This window comes from Schistocerca americana, chromosome 2, assembly GCF_021461395.2.
Source record: "Schistocerca americana isolate TAMUIC-IGC-003095 chromosome 2, iqSchAmer2.1, whole genome shotgun sequence".
NCBI classification, from domain to species: domain Eukaryota; kingdom Metazoa; phylum Arthropoda; class Insecta; order Orthoptera; family Acrididae; genus Schistocerca; species Schistocerca americana.
In genome coordinates, this window is record NC_060120.1 from 68968599 (window position 1) to 68987484 (window position 18886).

General features: G+C 44.7%; 1 protein-coding gene across 1 annotated transcript in view; it reads left to right on the plus strand.

Moving 5' to 3' along the window:
* LOC124594757 (L-threonine 3-dehydrogenase, mitochondrial) overlaps positions 1 to 18886 on the plus strand; it is a 303130-nt gene that overhangs the window by 133303 nt on the left and 150941 nt on the right. The window contains exon 2 of the mRNA XM_047133144.1: positions 17857 to 18036. Within this exon, the coding sequence (XP_046989100.1) occupies positions 17868 to 18036 (169 nt within the window). The 5' untranslated portion in view covers positions 17857 to 17867. The remainder of the gene's footprint in view (positions 1 to 17856; positions 18037 to 18886) is intronic.

Here is an 18886-nt window from a genome sequence, read left to right on the forward strand (position 1 = left end):
CGTTGTCACTACTGTTAAATACACTCGTGACGTTATCTGCTTAAAGCCTTAATATCAGCACTTCATAATGGCCTAAGGTCGAAATTGCAATAGTGTAATAAAAACTTATAACAGTCACTGGCGTAAAGATGATGTCGTTCAAAAATTTTTTATGACTGTGAATCCCAGCCAGAACAAGCATGCAAGCATGTTTTTAGTATATCACAGTGTACTGGCAACACCTTTACGACAGGTTCCTCTGCAACTATAACATACTTTGTACCGTATGTCATACAACTTTCGCACTGTAAGTAGTTTTTTTAAAAAAATTAAGCTTTGCAAACATAGGATCAGAACCCAATTGCAATTGACTGAGTTGTTTAACAGATCTAAAGATGGGCGCCGTTTCCCGAAAGCGGTAATGTATGTATGTATCTATGTGTGTATGTTCTACATCTTCTCCTAAACCACTAAATCGATTTCAACCCACCATTATCGGCAAGTCGCGACGAACATACCACAGCCTTGCAAAATATATTGTCCAGATACGTAGATGGAAAACAAATATCAACCGTTAAAGACAAAGATTTAACGAAACTACTAGATTTCATGTCTGGAGTGGGCAGATAGGTTTCTCTGAACCTCATGTCACAGAATGTGCTTAATGAAGATGATAACGAGGATAATGAAGCTGTTGAAATAGGTCATAATTGAGTGTGTGGTGCATTCAGTATCTGTTGTTTAAGTTATGATTCTAGTTTCACATTAATTACGTACTTTACAACTGTCAAAATGACACTATTGTCATTAGCACTATATAACAAAATTTTGCGAATTAACATTAACAATAACAATCCAAAATATTAATAAAAATTTCACAACATAAAGTGGGTCTTTATTTTTTGTAGGAGATATAGGATGTTGAATCTTGATTAAAAAACAAGTCAAACCTTTGAGACTGTTGGTTTACCTACAAATATGATTTTCAGAAACATATGTTGTTCTCGAAACTTTGTGTCTGTGCTTTATGCCCTTGTAGTCCTCAGTGTCTCAGCTAATTACACACATCGACTGATTGGAATAACTTGATTTCAATGATTTAGCAGCATCTGCAGTAGATCATCAAATATTTACCATCTAATTTATTTCATGTGATTTCTAGCTTGTTGCAGGTGTTTCGTTTTGTGGCCTGTGTGCCAATTTCGCTTCCTCGTTATTGAAATATCTTCTCCCTTGGCCTTACGTGACTAAGTGGAGCCCTTTTCACACTTTCTTGTCCCAGAACAACTTGAGGTAGTTAGCAGAGACAAGGACCTGAACCTCGTCACCAGCAGCTAGTGAGGCGAGGCAGTAGACCACTGAAACAGCCTCCTGCCCATGATAACACGGGTTATACCAAAACTGGTGAAGCTGGAATGGAAATTTTGCCTCATGGAAGACGCTTTCATTTACGTTTCTTTTACCCAATAATGCTGCAGCACATGATACGTTGACTTCAGAGGGTTTCTGAGTTACTTTTGTCTGAAAAGTTTGGAGGTAGTTCGCGTAATTCAGCCTTAAAACTACTTGGGATATCACAATTAAGTTCTTTTTTGAATAAATAGCTGAAGTCAATGACATACGCAAGGAACCTAAACTATTGTCAATATTATGCGTTTGCTTCTACAGCAATTTGCGAAAATTGGGCCAATAAAATTATTTTTTGAAATGGAAAAGAAAATATTTGACGTTACCTCACTTAACAAGTCTTATTGCCTTGTACTGACATTGGCACAGGATATAAACTTCAACAACCTGCAATAACACCACTTTTTTCATTTTATTGTTGGGCTCAAATTTAAAATATGGCTTTCTACTAACCAGATTACTTTAAGTTAGCCGGCCAAAGTGGCCGTGATGTTAAAGGCGCTGCAGTTTGGAACCGCAAGACCGTTACGGTCGCAGGTTCGAATCCTGCCTCGGGCATGGATGTTTGTGATGTCCTTAGGTTAGTTAGGTTTAACTAGTTCTAAGTTCTAGGGGACTAATGACCGCAGCAGTTGAGTCCCATAGTGCTCAGAGCCATTTGAACTTTAAGTTATTTTCGTACTATACCAGTAGTGTAGTGTTTGGTGCTTTCTGTTCATACATGTAACAGTGGCATTTTAAAACATACAAAGTATTTAACCCATCACACACCAAGCGGTGTCCTCCGGCGACTCCAGAGAGTGACGTTTGGTGATAACGCTGCAACTGTAAGAACCAATGTATTCTTTATTTTTATGCGTGTCTGCGTGTGTTTAAAATACATATTACAAACAAATATTCCTTGCTGGACCCCACTTCGTATATTACGTAACACATTTTGATGGATTCACTTTTTTTTTAATTTTCATAATGTGAAGGCCAAAATTTTCAAAAATTGCCCGCACGCAAATCTGAGATGATGACTTCTTCGGATGCTAGGTGAGTGTAATCTCAGTGACCTAGAATATGTCTGGAGAGAACCTGAGGAGGACTTTATTCCAGAACAAACTGCTTCAGTATCGGAAGATAACCTTGAAGTGAATTCAGAAGGAAATGGCATTGCCAGGCGAAACTGATGGGGATTCCGACGAAGGGTATGTGTTTATTGAACAGTCATTTCAGTGTTCCCGCGAATCGCTGTCGTCAACACAACAGTGTCAATGGATCTTCCAGGCCAAATAATGCAAGTGATCTTGCACCCACAATGTCCGAAATTTTCAACATGTTCTTTGATAGCCAAATTGTAGATACTAAATGCGTCTTCACGAATGCTAAAGCGTTACCTGTTGTTCTGCATTGCAGTGCAAATGCTGCTCTGGACAGAATAAGAATTAGATCAGACCCAGATTGTGCCAAACTGAGAGTGTTTTTCGATATGCTACTTTTGGAGCACTTTACCGCAGAAAGGAATCAATTTCTGAAATGTGGGCAACAGACGAAACTATTCGACGTGTAGTCTTTACAGCAGTCCTGGCACGGGATCGATTTGCGCATATTTTTCAGTTTATCACATTGGGCGATAAAGCAACACGCCAACAATTAAATAGATTTGATATGTTAAAGGTTAACTCACTGATCTAATTTCTTCAGAATGTGTAGGCATAAGTGAAGTGTATTGAATCAGGTACGGATGAAACAAAAATAAATCAACAGTATCTTACATAAGGAGGAATTTCCATAGTACTAGTTGGTCTAATTTTTCTTTTTGCTACTATGGAGGACATGTAGCAGAGTATTGCAAAGACGAACGAGTTGTAGCATGGGGATAAAAAGAAACCGTGTTTTATACGGAACTGGAAGTTTCTAACGCCTCACAGTGTACAAATTTTTCTCGTTTTGACGGGGGATTTGGGCTTTATTACGAAATGCGTAATAACGTAAATAACTGTGCTCAAAACTAAAGTCGTCAAAACAAAATTTAATTAAATACCTTCATGCCTTTTCGTACGTGCATGATTCATTGATTTACCTAATATCCGACGTCATAACAGGAATACAACTTGTACAAATCTACAGATTTTACGCTGTAACCGCTCACAATTTAAGACAATAACTTCACATAAAATATTTCAAAGTGTAAAATTTCGTTTCAAAGCTAAATTTCTTGACATTAATCTTTTTATATTTGAGCAGTTACAACATATACGAGGTACGACAATAAAGTAATGAGACTGATTTTATTTGGAAGCTATGGCAACCCTGCAGGCTTGCGGAGGCACAATATCTTTGACCTTGGTCTATAAGCTACTTCTAGTCCAAGCAGCATATCGTTGCAACTGTTCAGTCGTGGGTTGTGCTGTAATAAGTTAACACATGTTTGTGTCTCTCGTCACGGAAATGGAACCGTATAATATTGCGCAAAGGTATGCCATTTCTTTTTTAAATTGGGTGAAAACGCGACGACAACTTATGGTAAGCTTCAGAAGGCTTTTGGAGAGGAGGTTATGTCAAGAGCTCAAGTGTTTCGTTCGCATAAAATGTTTAGTGAAGGTAGAACGAATATTGAAGATGAAGACCGCAGTGGGCGACCATCAACCTCACTGACAGATGTCAACTTGGGCAGGGTGCGTGAACTCGTACGATCTGATCGAAGATTATCCGTCAAAATGATTGCAGAAGAACTGAAAATCAACCGAGAAACGGTTCGTCTAATAATAACTGAAGATCTTGGTATGAGAAAGATTTGTGCAAAAATTGTCCCCAAAAATCTCACACCACAACAGCGAGAATCACGGAAAAGTGTGACGGCCGATCTGTTAGAGCAAACAGAAATCAATCCAGAATTGTTGAGCCGTGTTATCACTGGTGATGGAAGTTTTTTTTTCATTACGATCCAGAGACAAAACGCCAAAGTTCGCAAAGTTCACCCAGACCAAAAAAGCTCGCATGTCAAAGTCAAAAGTAAAATGCATGGTTGTGTGCTTCTTTGATTCCAAGGGAATTGTTCATAAAGAGTGGGTGCCTCCTGGACAAACAGTTAACCAATATTACTACAAATAAATTTTAGAAAGACTTCGTAAAAGAGTTCTTCGTGTCCGTGCCAACATTGCTGATAATTGGATTCTGCATCACGATAATGCGCCATCCCATACTGCTCTGTCAGTACAGAAATTTTTAACCTCAAAACAAATTTCAGTACTACCACAGCCAACTTATTCACCAGATATCGCTACGTGCGACTTTTTTCTATTTCCAAGAGTCAAAACGTCGGTCAAGGGACACCATTTTCAAACAACACAAGATGTCCAAAAAGCTGTGACAAGGGTCTTGGAGGATATTACAGAAGATGAGTTCCAGAAATGTTACCATCAATGGCAGAAGCGCTGGAAAAAGTGTGTGCAATCAGAAGGGGACTACTTTGAATGAGACAACACTAAACGTGACTAAAACGGTAAGCAACAATTTTTTTCACATCAGCCTTATTACTTTATTGTCGCACCTCGTATGTTACTTTTCATTCGCTAGGTAGGACGTCCCGTTCGAGTAATGATCCACTGTAGAGTGAGGGATTTTTCAATCAAACATCAAGTGAGCTTGTGGTGCAGCTTTTTCTTTCCATTCCATCTATGAAGGAGATGTACGGTTGCGCTAGGGTGCGGCCCTTTTCAGCCAGTTGTAGTTAATGATGTTGTGGCATTATTTATTTTTGGGATTCTTATTTGCTTTGGACATAGTATCTGATGCTGGTGGATGGGAGGAAGATGTTCGTACAATTATTACTTAACCCCAGCATTCGCCGCACGGATAAGGAAAAATATCCCTGCAGAAAATCCTCAGTTGGGATTGCCTGTCTTATGTCAAAACATTTTGAGGCCTTAAAATTTTGTTATTGTGGGAGTCTACAGCCTCACAAGAATTTATAAAATAAAACGTGGCTCGCAATAGCCTGTAACGCAGACGTTCTTTATTTAAATCGCGCGATTAGCTTATTTCGACTATAAGTCATTTTCAAGTACATGTTTGATATTACATATTATACGAGTATACTGCATTTATCAGATGCTTTTTACTTTCCAAGTATAACACCATACGTCACATGTTGATAACTGTACTCTTCAGTACTACAGCTCGATTGGTTGTCAACTAGTACAGTTACCAGTATGTGACGTGAGACTGTAACGTTTTTGATGTGCATTCATTCCTAATGTAATTATGGAATATGCCTCGGTATTGTACGTGTAAAGTAAAAAAATCTAATAAATGCAATATATATAAGAAATGCACTCGAAGTATGAATTAAAAAACGCCTTCAGTCACAACTTTTCGTGTTTTATTCAGTACACGATGCATTTCGGACCCTGTGGATACATCTTCAGGTGTAATTCGTCTTAATACATGCTTTACTTTTTCTCTTGAATGAGATGAAATGCGTATTCCTGTCACGAAAAGGTCTGATGTTAGGTTACGAATTTCGTAAGCCAAACGCGGAAAATATGTGCGAAATAGTGGAAAAGATGAACAGTGTAAACTTACCAAATAATCCAAGAAAAGCGTTTTTAACGTTTTAGCAACATGCTTCGTAGCCTACACAAGTCCATCAAGAGCGAACGGCCTGGGCTGCTGACGGAGGGAGTGGCTCTGTTCTACGATAACGCGGCTCCAAACGTCTTCAAGGTCACAGGAAGCGCAAGGGCCAAGTTCAAGCTGGACCAGCTTTGGCATCTACCCTGCAGCCTGGACGTGACCCCCTGCGCTTTTCATGTGTTTAATCCGCGGAAAAAGAAACATCTCAGACGGAAGCGCTTTAACTTGGACGATGAACTGAAGGACACCATTAAGGACTGGTTCCTGTTAGACCCACAGAAATTCTGGGAACAGGGAATCCTTTGGTTCATAAAACGGAGGGAGCGCCGTGCTCGTGCCTATGGTTATTAATTCTAAATAAAGGCTTCAATTACACCCGCAGTGTGGTTTCGTATCTTTTCTTTTAAACAGCCATCATATGATATTTAATATCAAACATGCGCCTGAAATGACTTATGGTCAAAATTAGCTAAATGTACGATTTAAATAAAGAATGTTTACGATACAGGCTATTGCAACCCATGTTTTCTTTTATAAAATTTTGTGTCCTGTTGCTTTGGATAGTCTGACTGACAAATCAATAATTCCTTTTGTCGTGAAGTCATATCTCTTCTATTCTAGCTAATACTTCTACGCCTCTATGCTAGAGTATCCCATAATTTGGTTCATGTAGCTGATCTATGTAGGCTATGATTTATTTATTTATTTATTGTTTACGAGTGACTCGTAGAGTATATCTGATGTGGCTTCAAGAATGACGTGTGGGCATATGTCGATGTTGTGGTCTTCAGTGTGAAGACTGGTTTGATTCAGCTCTCCATGTTACTCTATCGTGTGTAAACCTCTTCATCTCAGAGTAACCGACATCCTTTTGACTTGCTTACTGTATTCCTCTCTTGGTCTTCCTCACAGCTTTTACCCCCACATCTCACCAGTACAAGTTCATGCTGAAGGAGAGAGTTCTCGGATCCGCAATATTTTAACCTGCCAATCTCAAAAGTAGCTCATTGCTCCTTGAATCTATCTTGTATTTTCTTTGTATAGAGATCAGGCAGGAGAGATGTAATGAAGCAGCAGAAAAGTCATATGCTAGGTCTCCAGCTATCTATTCTCTCTACTTGTCTAATTTCGTATGTTGTATTGTCCCCCAATTTGTCTAACTGAATTCTAACGTATTTTAACACGTTTCTGGGTTGATTTACTGTCTACAGAGACGGATATTTAATTAGTACACTATCTGTGCTTACAGATTAATAATTTGTTAATATCAGAACATTTAATTAGTACATTTTCTGTGCTTACAGATTAATAATTTGTTCATATCAGAACAATCTTAATTAGCTTTTTGTGGGATTAGGTCTTACCCTCCACTTGCTTAGCACAGATTGATTCATCGCATTGCATCGGTCACCCCTCGGGTCAGGAGGGTAGCGGTCGTCGAGGTTAGACAAGTGAGGCAGTAACATTACAGTGTGTCGGAGGCCGAGATTTTATCAAAGTGTTTTCTGCAATGAATACTGTCTGCCCCAGGGCTCAGGAACAGGCCGGGCCGCTCACCCTGTCGTCGGCGAGAAATGCTGGACACAGCACCCAAACAGGTTAGTAGTGTGCGGCAGGTCAGCTACCCTGCGTGGGGGCGGCAGCGGCAACCTGTGTGGCGGCCCGGTGAACTCGATTGCCTCACTCAGCGCACTCGAAGAGGGGAGCGCGCTTAGACCTGTACCAACGGCATCTTCCGGATGGCGATGGCGTTCGTCGTGAACGCGACAGCCCAGGGCTCCCTCAACACACAGCCAGCATCGGAGACGGCACTCAGGAGTCAACCCAGCAAGTAAAAAATGGCAGCTTGTAATCAGTCGGCTAAGTCCTTCACCAATGGAAGGCTCCATAGGTCTGCATCTTTTGTCAGTCACGGTTGCGACCTATAAGGAGCGACGGCGTGGAGTGGCCAAGTCCACCCACAGACGGCATGCTGCAGTCTCACAAAGTGAAGCGCCAAAGGAGCTGGTATAGGCATGCGCATTCAAATACAGATATATGTAAACAGGCGGAATACAGCGCTGCGGTCGGCAACGTCTATATAAGAAAACAAGTGTCTGGTGCAGTTGTTAGATCGGTTGCTGCTGCTACAATTGCAGGTTATCCAGATTTAAGTGAGTTTGAACATGGTGTTACAGTCGACGCACGAGCGATGGGACACAGCATCTCCGAGGTAGCGTTGAAGTGGGGATTTACCCGTACGATCATTTCACGAGTGTACCGTGAATATCAGGATTCCGGTAAAACATCAAATCTCGTAAGTCGCTGCGGCCGGAAAAAGATCCTGCAAAAACGGGAGCAACAACGACTGAAGAGAATTGTTCAACGTGACAAAAGTGCAATCCTTCTGCAAATCGCTGCAAATTCAATGCTGGGCCATCAACAACTGTCAGCTTGCCAACCATTCAACCCAAACAACATCGATATGGGTTTTCGGAGCCGAAGGCCCACTTGTGTACCCTTGATGACTGCACGACACAGTTTTACGCCTCGCCTGGACCCGTCAACACTGGCACTGAACTGTTGGTGACTGGAAACATGTTGCCTGGTCGGATGAGTCGCGTTTCAAATTGTATCGAGCGGATGGACTTGTACGAGTGTGGAGACAATCTCATGAATCTATGGGGTTGTTCAATCTGGTGGAGGCTCTGTAATGGTGTGGGGCGCGTGCCGTTGGAGTGATATGGGACCCCTGATACGTCTAGATACGACTCTGACAGGTGACACGTACGTAAGAACGCTGTCTGATCACCTGCTTCCATTCATGTCCATTGTGCATTCCGACGGAGTTGAGAAATTCCAGCAGGACTATGCGACATTCCACACGTCCACAATTGCTACAGAGTGGCTCCAGGACACTCTTCTAAGTTTAAACACTTTCGCTGGCCACCAAACTCCCCAGACATGAACATTATTGAGCATATCTTGGATGCCTTGCAACGTGCTGTTCAGAAAAGATCTCCACCCCCTTGTACTCTTACGGAATTTCGGACTGCCCTGCAGAATTCGTTGCGTCACTTCCTTCCAGCACTGCTTCAGACATTAGTCGAGTCCATGCCACGTCGTGTTGCGGCAATTCCGCGTGCTCGCGGGGGCCCTACACGATAGTAGGCAGGTGTACCAGTTTCTTTGGCTCTTCAGTGTAACTGAAGTCACCAGATCAGCGACAAGCAGCACATCATGGTACGCCAGCAGCGAAACCGTAACTGTCATTCTGTCGGGGCCAGTGACGCAAACGGAATAAATAGACACACTGAGGATGAGCTGTCCTAAACACAAGTACGCAAATATCACGTCAATTAGCATTTTAGGTGGCTACTTGCTCTTGTTTAAACAGACGTGTCAGCGATACCGTCCACACCGCGGTAACTCAAACACGGACGGTTTTTCCTCCGTCTGCATTTCTCATTCGTAGTAGCAAGCTTTGGAGCGGCGAAGCTCGTAAGCGGCATCTTATTACTCCGTATTGCAGAGTTTTCAGAACGACGTTCTGGTTGCCGTCATTGTGCACCGTTTGCGCTCCTTGTTGTACACTCCTGGAAATTGAAATAAGAACACCGTGAATTCATTGTCCCAGGAAGGGAAAACTGTATTGACACATTCCTGGGGTCAGATACATCACATGATCACACTGACAGAACCACAGGCACATAGACACAGGCAACAGAGCATGCACAATGTCGGCACTAGTACAGTGTATATCCACCTTTCGCAGCAATGCAGGCTGCTATTCTCCCATGGAGACGATCGTAGAGATGCTGGATGTAGTCCTGTGGAACGGCTTGCCATGCCATTTCCACCTGGCGCCTCAGTTGGACCAGCGTTCGTGCTGGACGTGCAGACCGCGTGAGACGACGCTTCATCCAGTCCCAAACATGCTCAATGGGGGACAGATCCGGAGATCTTGCTGGCCAGGGTAGTTGACTTACACCTTCTAGAGCACGTTGGGTGGCACGGGATACATGCGGACGTGCATTTTCCTGTTGGAACAGCAAGTTCCCTTGCCGGTCTAGGAATGGTAGAACGATGGGTTCGATGACGGTTTGGATGTACCGTGCACTATTCAGTGTCCCCTCGACGATCACCAGTGGTGTACGGCCAGTGTAGGAGATCGCTCCCCACACCATGATGCCGGGTGTTGGCCCTGTGTGCCTCGGTCGTATGCAGTCCTGATTGTGGCGCTCACCTGCACGGCGCCAAACACGCATACGACCATCATTGGCACCAAGGCAGAAGCGACTCTCATCGCTGAAGACGACACGTCTCCATTCGTCCCTCCATTCACGCCTGTCGCGACACCACTGGAGGCGGGCTGCACGATGTTGGGGCGTGAGCGGAAGACGGCCTAACGGTGTGCGGGACCGTAGCCCAGCTTCATGGAGACGGTTGCGAATGGTCCTCGCCGATACCCCAGGAGCAACAGTGTCCCTAATTTGCTGGGAAGTGGCGGTGCGGTCCCCTACGGCACTGCGTAGGATCCTACGGTCTTGGCGTGCATCCGTGCGTCGCTGCGGTCCGGTCCCAGGTCGACGGGCACGTGCACCTTCCGCCGACCACTGGCGACAACATCGATGTACTGTGGAGACCTCACGCCCCACGTGTTGAGCAATTCGGCGGTACGTCCACCCGGCCTCCCGCATGCCCACTATACGCCCTCGCTCAAAGTCCGTCAACTGCACATACGGTTCACGTCCACGCTGTCGCGGCATGCTACCAGTGTTAAAGACTGCGATGGAGCTCCGTATGCCACGGCAAACTGGCTGACACTGACGGCGGCGGTGCACAAATGCTGCGCAGCTAGCGCCATTCGACGGCCAACACCGCGGTTCCTGGTGTGTCCGCTGTGCCGTGCGTGTGATCATTGCTTGTACAGCCCTCTCGCAGTGTCCGGAGCAAGTATGGTGGGTCTGGCACACCGGTTTCAATGTGTTCTTTTTTCCATTTCCAGGAGTGTAGTTCTGCTCGCTGTGTAGCAATGAGGGTTGGGCGTCGCCCTGCTTTTGCAGTGCTGACATTCTTCGTGTGATCTGTTGTACGGTCGTGACATAAGGTCTGAGTTGAACTTGGTTCTTTTGCCATCACTGACGAATAATAGCTTCGCAAATTTATTAGTGCACCGGAAAACAGGGTTGCTATGCAACAGCATGTTGGAGTGTGACACCAGTTTGCAGTATCATTAGCGGCTCTATAGATTCTGTACGGTAGTGGACACGTGGCTGCTCTTTGTGGCGTCCTTGCCATACGCGTAAAGCATGTCGATAGCTGATCACTGCCTTAGCCTTGCACTTTCCTCCGCCAGTGAGGTTCGCAATTAACTGCACGACTTCGCAAGGGAATCTGAAACGTACGTTTTAAAGAGCAACGCAAACCCATTCGAACGCGGATTCGATATCCAAGAAGAGCGCTGTTATTGTGTCTGCCATGTTGCATGCTCTGTCGCCTTACTGGTTATCTTAGAACTGGGTGGGCTGTGCTGTGGTTGTCCCTGAAACCGGTTTGTTCTAGTGTAATTATATTATTCATTTCCGCGTATTTTAATAGTCTGTGGGTTATGATTGTTTCGAAAGTTTTTACTGTCACTGAGAAAACGATAACTGGTCTGTGTAAGTTTGGATTCCTTTTTTGTTTATTAGGGTATTAACACACATTAAGTTGTGGGCTGCCCCGTAACTAAGTTAGGTATTATTATTTAACAATATTCAGTTTTCAATCACATTTTTTGGTTTTGCAGTTATTGTCCAACGCATATCGAAGCTGCAACCCCATTTCCAAGGACTGTATGCATATAACTGGCGCTACGTCCTCCTCAGTTTTTCACCTAACCGTAACAGATTTAACGAGATACAGTATACCTCAGGCGTGATTAATGAGAGTACGCTAGAGAAATGAGGGAAAACATGTCACCTGCATTTGACCGCACAGCAGTGGTCTCCCACATTGGCGAAAAACTTTCACATTGTGCTTACATGCTGAAACTATTTAACATGTTTATGACAGTACTACATGTCTCAAAGGATGCATATTTAACATACGTTATAGTGACGTGATGAAATATTAATTTCAGTATTATTTTATTTACATAACTGACGAAAAAAGTAAGAAATTAAAGAAATAATTAGAGGAATGATAGCCATTTTAGTTTTATATGCTTCCATATTCAAAACGAAATTTGACGTGCTTATTTACGTACAGAATAGCGTAATATTCAAATGGTTCAAATGGCTCTGAGCACTATGGGACTTAACATCTGAGGTCATCACTCCCCTAGGACTTAGAACTACTTAAACCTAACTAACCTAAGGACATCACACACATCCATGCCCGAGGCAGGATTCGAACCTGCGACGGTAACACCTACATCTACATCTACATCTACATGATTACTCTGCAATTCACATTTAAGTGCTTGGCAGAAAGGTTTATCAAACCACAATCATACTATCTCACTACCATTCCACTCCCGAATAGCGCGCGGGAAAAACGAACACCTAAACATTTCTGTTCGAGCTCTGATTTCTCTTATTTTATGTTGATGATCATTCCTACCTATGTAGGTTGGGCTCAACAAAATATTTTCGCATTCAGAAGAGAAAGTTGGTGTCTGAAATTTCGTAAATAGATCTCGCCGCGACGCAGAACGTCTTCGCTTTAATGACTTCCATCCCAACTCGTGTATCATATCTGCCACACTCTCTTCCCTATTACGTGATAATACAAAACGAGCTGCCCTTTTTTGCACCCTTTCAATGTCCTCCGTCAATCCCACCTGGTAAGGATCCCACACCGCGTAGGAATATTCTAACAGAGGACGAACGAGTGTAGTGTAAGCTGTCTCTTTAGTGGACTTGTTGCATCTTCTAAGTGTTCTGCCAATGAAACGCAACCTTTGGCTCGCCTTCCCCACAATATTATCTATGTGGTCTTTCCAACTGAAGTTCTTCGTAATTTTAACACCCCGGTACTTAGTTGAATTGACAGCCTTGAGAATTGTACTATTTATCGAGTAATCAAACTCCAACGGATTTCTTTTGAACTCATTTGGATCACCTCACACTTCTCGTTATTTAGCGTCAACTGCCACCTGCCACACCATACAGCAGTCTTTTCTAAATCGCTTTGCAACTGATACTGGTCTTCGGATGACCTTACTAGACGGTAAATTACAGCATCATCTGCGAACAACCTAAGAGAACGGCTCAGATTGTCACCCAGGTCATTTATATAGATCAGGAACAGCAGAGGTCCCAGGACGCTTCCCTGGGGAACATCTGATATCACTTCAGTTTTACTCGATGATTTGCCGTCTCTTACTACGAACTGCGACCTTCCTGACAGGAAATCACGAATCCAGTCGCACAACTGAGACGATACCCCATAGGCCCGCAGCTTGATTAGAAGTCGCTTGTGAGGAACGGTGTCAAAAGCCTTCCGGAAATCCAGAAACACGGAATCAACTTGAGATCCCCTGTCGATAGCGGCCATTACTTCGTGCGAATAAAGAGCCAGCTGCGTTGTACAAGAATTATGTTTTCTGAAACCATGCTGATTACGTATCAGTAGATCGTTCCCTTCGAGGTGATTCATAATGTTTGAATACAGTATATGCTCCAAAACCCTACTGCAAACGGACGCCAATGATATAGGTCTGTAGTTCGATGGATTACTCCTACTACCCTTCTTAAACACTGGTGCGACAGCGCAATTTTCCAATCTGCAAGTACAGATCTATCGGTGAGCGAGCGGTTGTATATGATTGCTAAGTAGGGAGCTGTTGTATCAGCGTAATCTGAAAGGAACCTAATCGGTACACAATCTGGACCTGAAGACTTGACAGTATCAAGCGATTTGAGTCGCTTCGCAACCCCTTAGGTATCTACTTCTAAGAAACTCATGTTAGTAGCTGTTCGTGTTTCAAATTCTGGAATATTCCATTCGTCTTCCCTGGTGAAGGAATTTCGGAAAACTGCGTTCAATAACTCCGCTTTAGCGGCACAGTCGTCGGTAACAGTACCATCGGCACTGCGCAGCGAAGGTATTGACTGCGTCTTGCCGCTTGTGTACTTTACATACAGTCGCACGGTTCTAGACTGAAGCGCCTAGAACCGCTCGGCCACACCGGCCGGCAGCGTAATACTCATTGGAGTTTACTGTTTCTTTTGCTAAGTATTAAGTTATGCTTCTTGAGACTGTAACTTGTTTCATCAACATCTTTGTCCTCCTGATCTTTGATATGCATTTAGTCCCTTCTTCTTTTACTTGTGCTGACAGACCATCCACCGGTCTAGGGAGTTGCTCTTTATTACATCACTGTTTCATCCATACATCGAGTCAGATGGGACGATGGGGGGAGGGGGAGGGCGGAGAGGAGGGGAGGATGCCTCGCACTGTAGATAAGACCAGACGGGTCCCTACATGCTCCCTGTGGTACAGAACCCTCAGGAAGCGTAGTACAGCAATGAAGGAAGCACGTAACAAAACCCTCATTCGACCGACGCTTGATTATTGTTCGTCAGTGTGCGAGCCTTACCAGATAAGACTGATAGATGAAATACAGAACATCCAAAGAAAGCTAGATTCGCTTAGTAAACGCAAAAGCGTAATGAAGATCAAATCAAATCCTTGTATTTGTCTGAAGACAATATTTCTGTTGCATGAGACATCGTCACTCATTTACTCTGGTAGACGTTGCAAGAGAGGCACTATGCACCGCGGCGTAGTTTACTGTTAAAATTGCGAGAGCGAACATTCGTAGACCAGTCACCCAATACATTGTTTCATACTATACATATTTCGCGATTAGACGATGACGATAGGATCGGAGAGACTCGATTTTTCTCGAAGGCTTAACAACAATCGTGCCTCCCGATCACTACTCGCGACAGGAACAGGAAAAGGCGGGGGAGGGGGTGACAGTAGTAAACCATGTACCCTATGCCACACACGAAAGGTGGTTTGTGCAGTATAGGTATAGATATAGATACAGAAACCGACCCAACCCAGCATCCACTTTACGTCCTACGCAACTACTTTAACTCCAGGCTTCATTATTGCCCCGAACGCCTCGATCCTACCATAACTACATATCACAGTAACGCGACCAGGTGACCTTCACTACTAGCCGGTGACACTACGCCTCCTAAGGTTTGTTTTGTGAACTAAGGAGAGATGATCTCGGTAGCTTGGTTCCTTAGCCTCTACACAACCAACCAACAAGACCTAAGTACTGCTCGAGTGTTTGGGATCCCCACCAGATCGGATTAAAGGATGACACTGAAGCAATTCAGAAGCATGCTGCTAGATTTGTTAGCGGGAGATTCGATCAACACCTAGGTGTTACGCAGATACCTCGTAAACACAGATGGGAATCCCTGGAGAGAAGACGACGTTCTTTTCGCGAAACGCTATTGAGGAAATTTAGAGAACAGGCATGTGCAGCTGACTGCAGAACGATTCTACCGCCACCAACTAACATTCCGCGTAATTACCGCGAAGACAAGATAAGAGAAATTAAGACTTGTACGGAGGCATATAAACCGTCGTTTTTCCCTCGCTACAATGGAAACACACCACGGGTTCCGGTAAGGCCATGATGACTTTTTTTCTAACTGCAAGGGCACGCTGCTCTTGCTACTCGAGCGTGGAACCATAATCAGCAACCACGCGGCTGCTATGGTCGCAAGTTCGAATCCTGCCTCGGGCATGGATGTATGTGATGTCCTTAGATTAGTTAGGTTTACGTAGTTCTGAGTCTAGGGGACTGATGACCTCAGATGTTATGTTCCATAATGCTTAGAGCCATTTGAATCATAATCAGCGCGCAGCGCTATGAAGACACTGCGGAAACTGCGACGCACCGTAAAGTCAAAACGCCCAGGAATGCTGTCGGACGGAATCTTCCTACTGCACGATAATGTCCGCCCACAAACTGCTAATCGGGCGAAAGCTAAGTTTCAGCGATTTGGTTGGGAAACAATGCAACGTCATCTGTACAGTCCGGATCTTTCACTGTGTGGTTTTCACATCTTTCGCGACATGGAAGAAGACATGCGCGGATGTCGGTTTCAGTCAGACCAGGAAGTGCAGGAGTGGGTGCCGTTTTGGATCCGTCAGGGACCGACCGCGTTCTACGAAACAGGATTTGATCGACTCGTCTCTCAGTGGGGTAAATGTTGTAATGTGTGTAATGATCACTTTTGAAAGGAACCATTCCACGGTCACAATGTGGCAGGTGCTCGGTTTTGACTTGACTGCCCGTTATACGAGGTAGCCTCTACCGTATACCATACTGCCGTTTGCGACGTATGTAGGCATACCTAGATGTACACTAATGGCCATTAAAATTGCTACACCACGAAGATGACGTGCTACAGAAGCGAAATTTAACCGACAGGAAGAAGATGCTGTGATATGCAAATGACAAGCTTTACAGAGCATTCACACAAGGTTGGCGCCGGTGGCGACACCTACAACGTGCTGACATGAGGAAAGTTTCCAACCGATTTCTCATACACAAACGGCAGTTGACCGGCGTTGCCTGGTGAAACGTTGTTATGATGCCTCGTGTTAGGAGGAGAAATGCGTACCATCACGTTTCCGACTTTGATAAAGGTCGGATTGTAGCCTATCGCGATTGCGGTTTATCGTATCGCGACATTGCTGCTCGCGTTGGTCGAGATCCAATGACTGTTAGCAGAATATGGAGTCGGTGGGTTCAGGAGGGTAATACGGAACGGTATGCTGGATCCCAACGGCCTCGTATCACTAGAAGTCGAGATGACAGGCATCTTATCCGCATGGCTGTAACGGATCGTGCAGCCACGTCTCGATCCCTGAGTCAACAGATGGGGACGTTTGCAAGACAACAACCATCTGCACGAACAGTTCGACGATGTTTGCAAGCAGCATGGACTATCAGCTCGGAGACCATGGCTGCGGTTACCCTTGACACTGCAACACAGACAGGAGCGCCTGCAGTGGTGTACCCAACGACGAACCTGGGTGCACGAATGGCAAAACGTCATTTTTACGGATGAATCCAGGTTCTGTTTACAGCATCATGATGGTCGCATCCGTGTTTGGCAACATCGCGGTGAACGCACATTGGAAGCGTGTATTCGTCACCGCCACACTGGCGTATCACCTGGCGTGATGGTATGGGGTGCCATTGGTTACACGTTTGGATCACCTCTTGTTCGCATTGACACCAATTTGAAACAGTGGACGTTGCATTTCAGATGTGGCTCTGCCCTTCATTCGATCCCTGCGAAACCCTACATTTCAGCAGGATAATGCACGACCGCATGTTGCGTGTCCTGTACGGGCCTTTCTGGATACAGAAAATGTTCGACTGCTGCCCTGGCCAGCACATTCCCAAGACCTGTCACCAATTGAAAACGGTGGCCGAGCAACTGGCTCGTCACAATACGCCAGTCACTACTCTTGATGAACTGTGGTATCGTGTTGAAGCTGCATGGGCAGCTGTACCTGTACACACCATCCAACCTCTGTTTGACTCAATGCCCAGGCGTATCAAGGCCGTTATTACGGCCATAGGTGGTTGTTGTGGATACTGATTTCTCAGGATCTATGCACCCAAGTTGCGTGAAAATGTAATGAGATGTCAGTTGTAGTATAATATATTTGTCCAATGAAAACCCGTCTATCATCTGCATTCCTTCTTGGTGTAGGAATTTTAATGGCCGGTAGTGTAGAGTTAGGTGTGGAATCGTCCTGTCTTCATTCGTTCCTTGCTTCCTTCGGACAGACAGCAACCGGGAAGTAACGTGCTTGTTGATGCAATGTCAACAGGAGAGGCCGTGATGTGGCTGGCTGGGCAGCTGGCGGCAGCGACGAAGAGAGCGGCGAGGAGCTGCCGGAAGCTGCTAGGGGCGGCGGCGGTGACGGCGGCCAGGAGCGAGCCGTCCAGAGAACGAGCCACCAGGGACTTCTGCTCTGCTGCCGGGCGCCCGCCACGTATCCTCATCACAGGTCAGTGGCCACTGCCTCTCCGTGTGCCTTACATGTATGTACAAATGTTCGTTTACGAAAGAAAATACACAAGTGCTGCCCCAGTCTAATTCTCGCACAAAGATGACTGGTGTACACTGATGACTCAGAACATTGCGACGCTGCCCAACACAAGATTAAATGCCAACTGGTGGGGCTGAGGGCACGTCACAAAGTAAGGAGAATACACTGAATGATTCAGCTGCCCATACCAACCCCATATCAGACAACAGTGTTGTTGGAAATTTCGCTTTGCAGCGGCGAAGCGCGTTGTCAAACTATCGCAGATTAATTGGTGGAGTAAACCAAGACATCTTATACCTAATGTACAAATTTTGTTTATGAAGCTATTTTAGCGCATTAACGCAGCGAGTCAGTCTTTTTATAGAGTTATATACAGGAAACTTTCTCTTCCACACTTCTCATTTTGATATCACCTTTTACTTTCGTGCCGGCGGTGAAACAGAGTGCATAAGGCAACTTTTCTGAACCATTTGCGAAAGATAAAGTACTATAAATAAAATAAACTTACAGAGACATCCAAAACGTGTATGACTTCACCGCTAATTACACAAAGAAAATGGCTCTGAGCACTATGGGACTTAACAGCTGTGGTCATCAGTCCCCTAGAACTTAGAACTACTTAAACCTAACTAACCTAAGGACATCACACACATCCATGCCCGAGGCAGGATTCGAACCTGCGACCGTAGCACTCGCGCGGTTCCGGACTGTGCGCCTAGAACCGCGAGACCACCGCGGCCGGCAATTACACAAAGAATGACCGGAGACACTTGGATAAGTACAGCAGAAGTACGACACATCTCGGTCC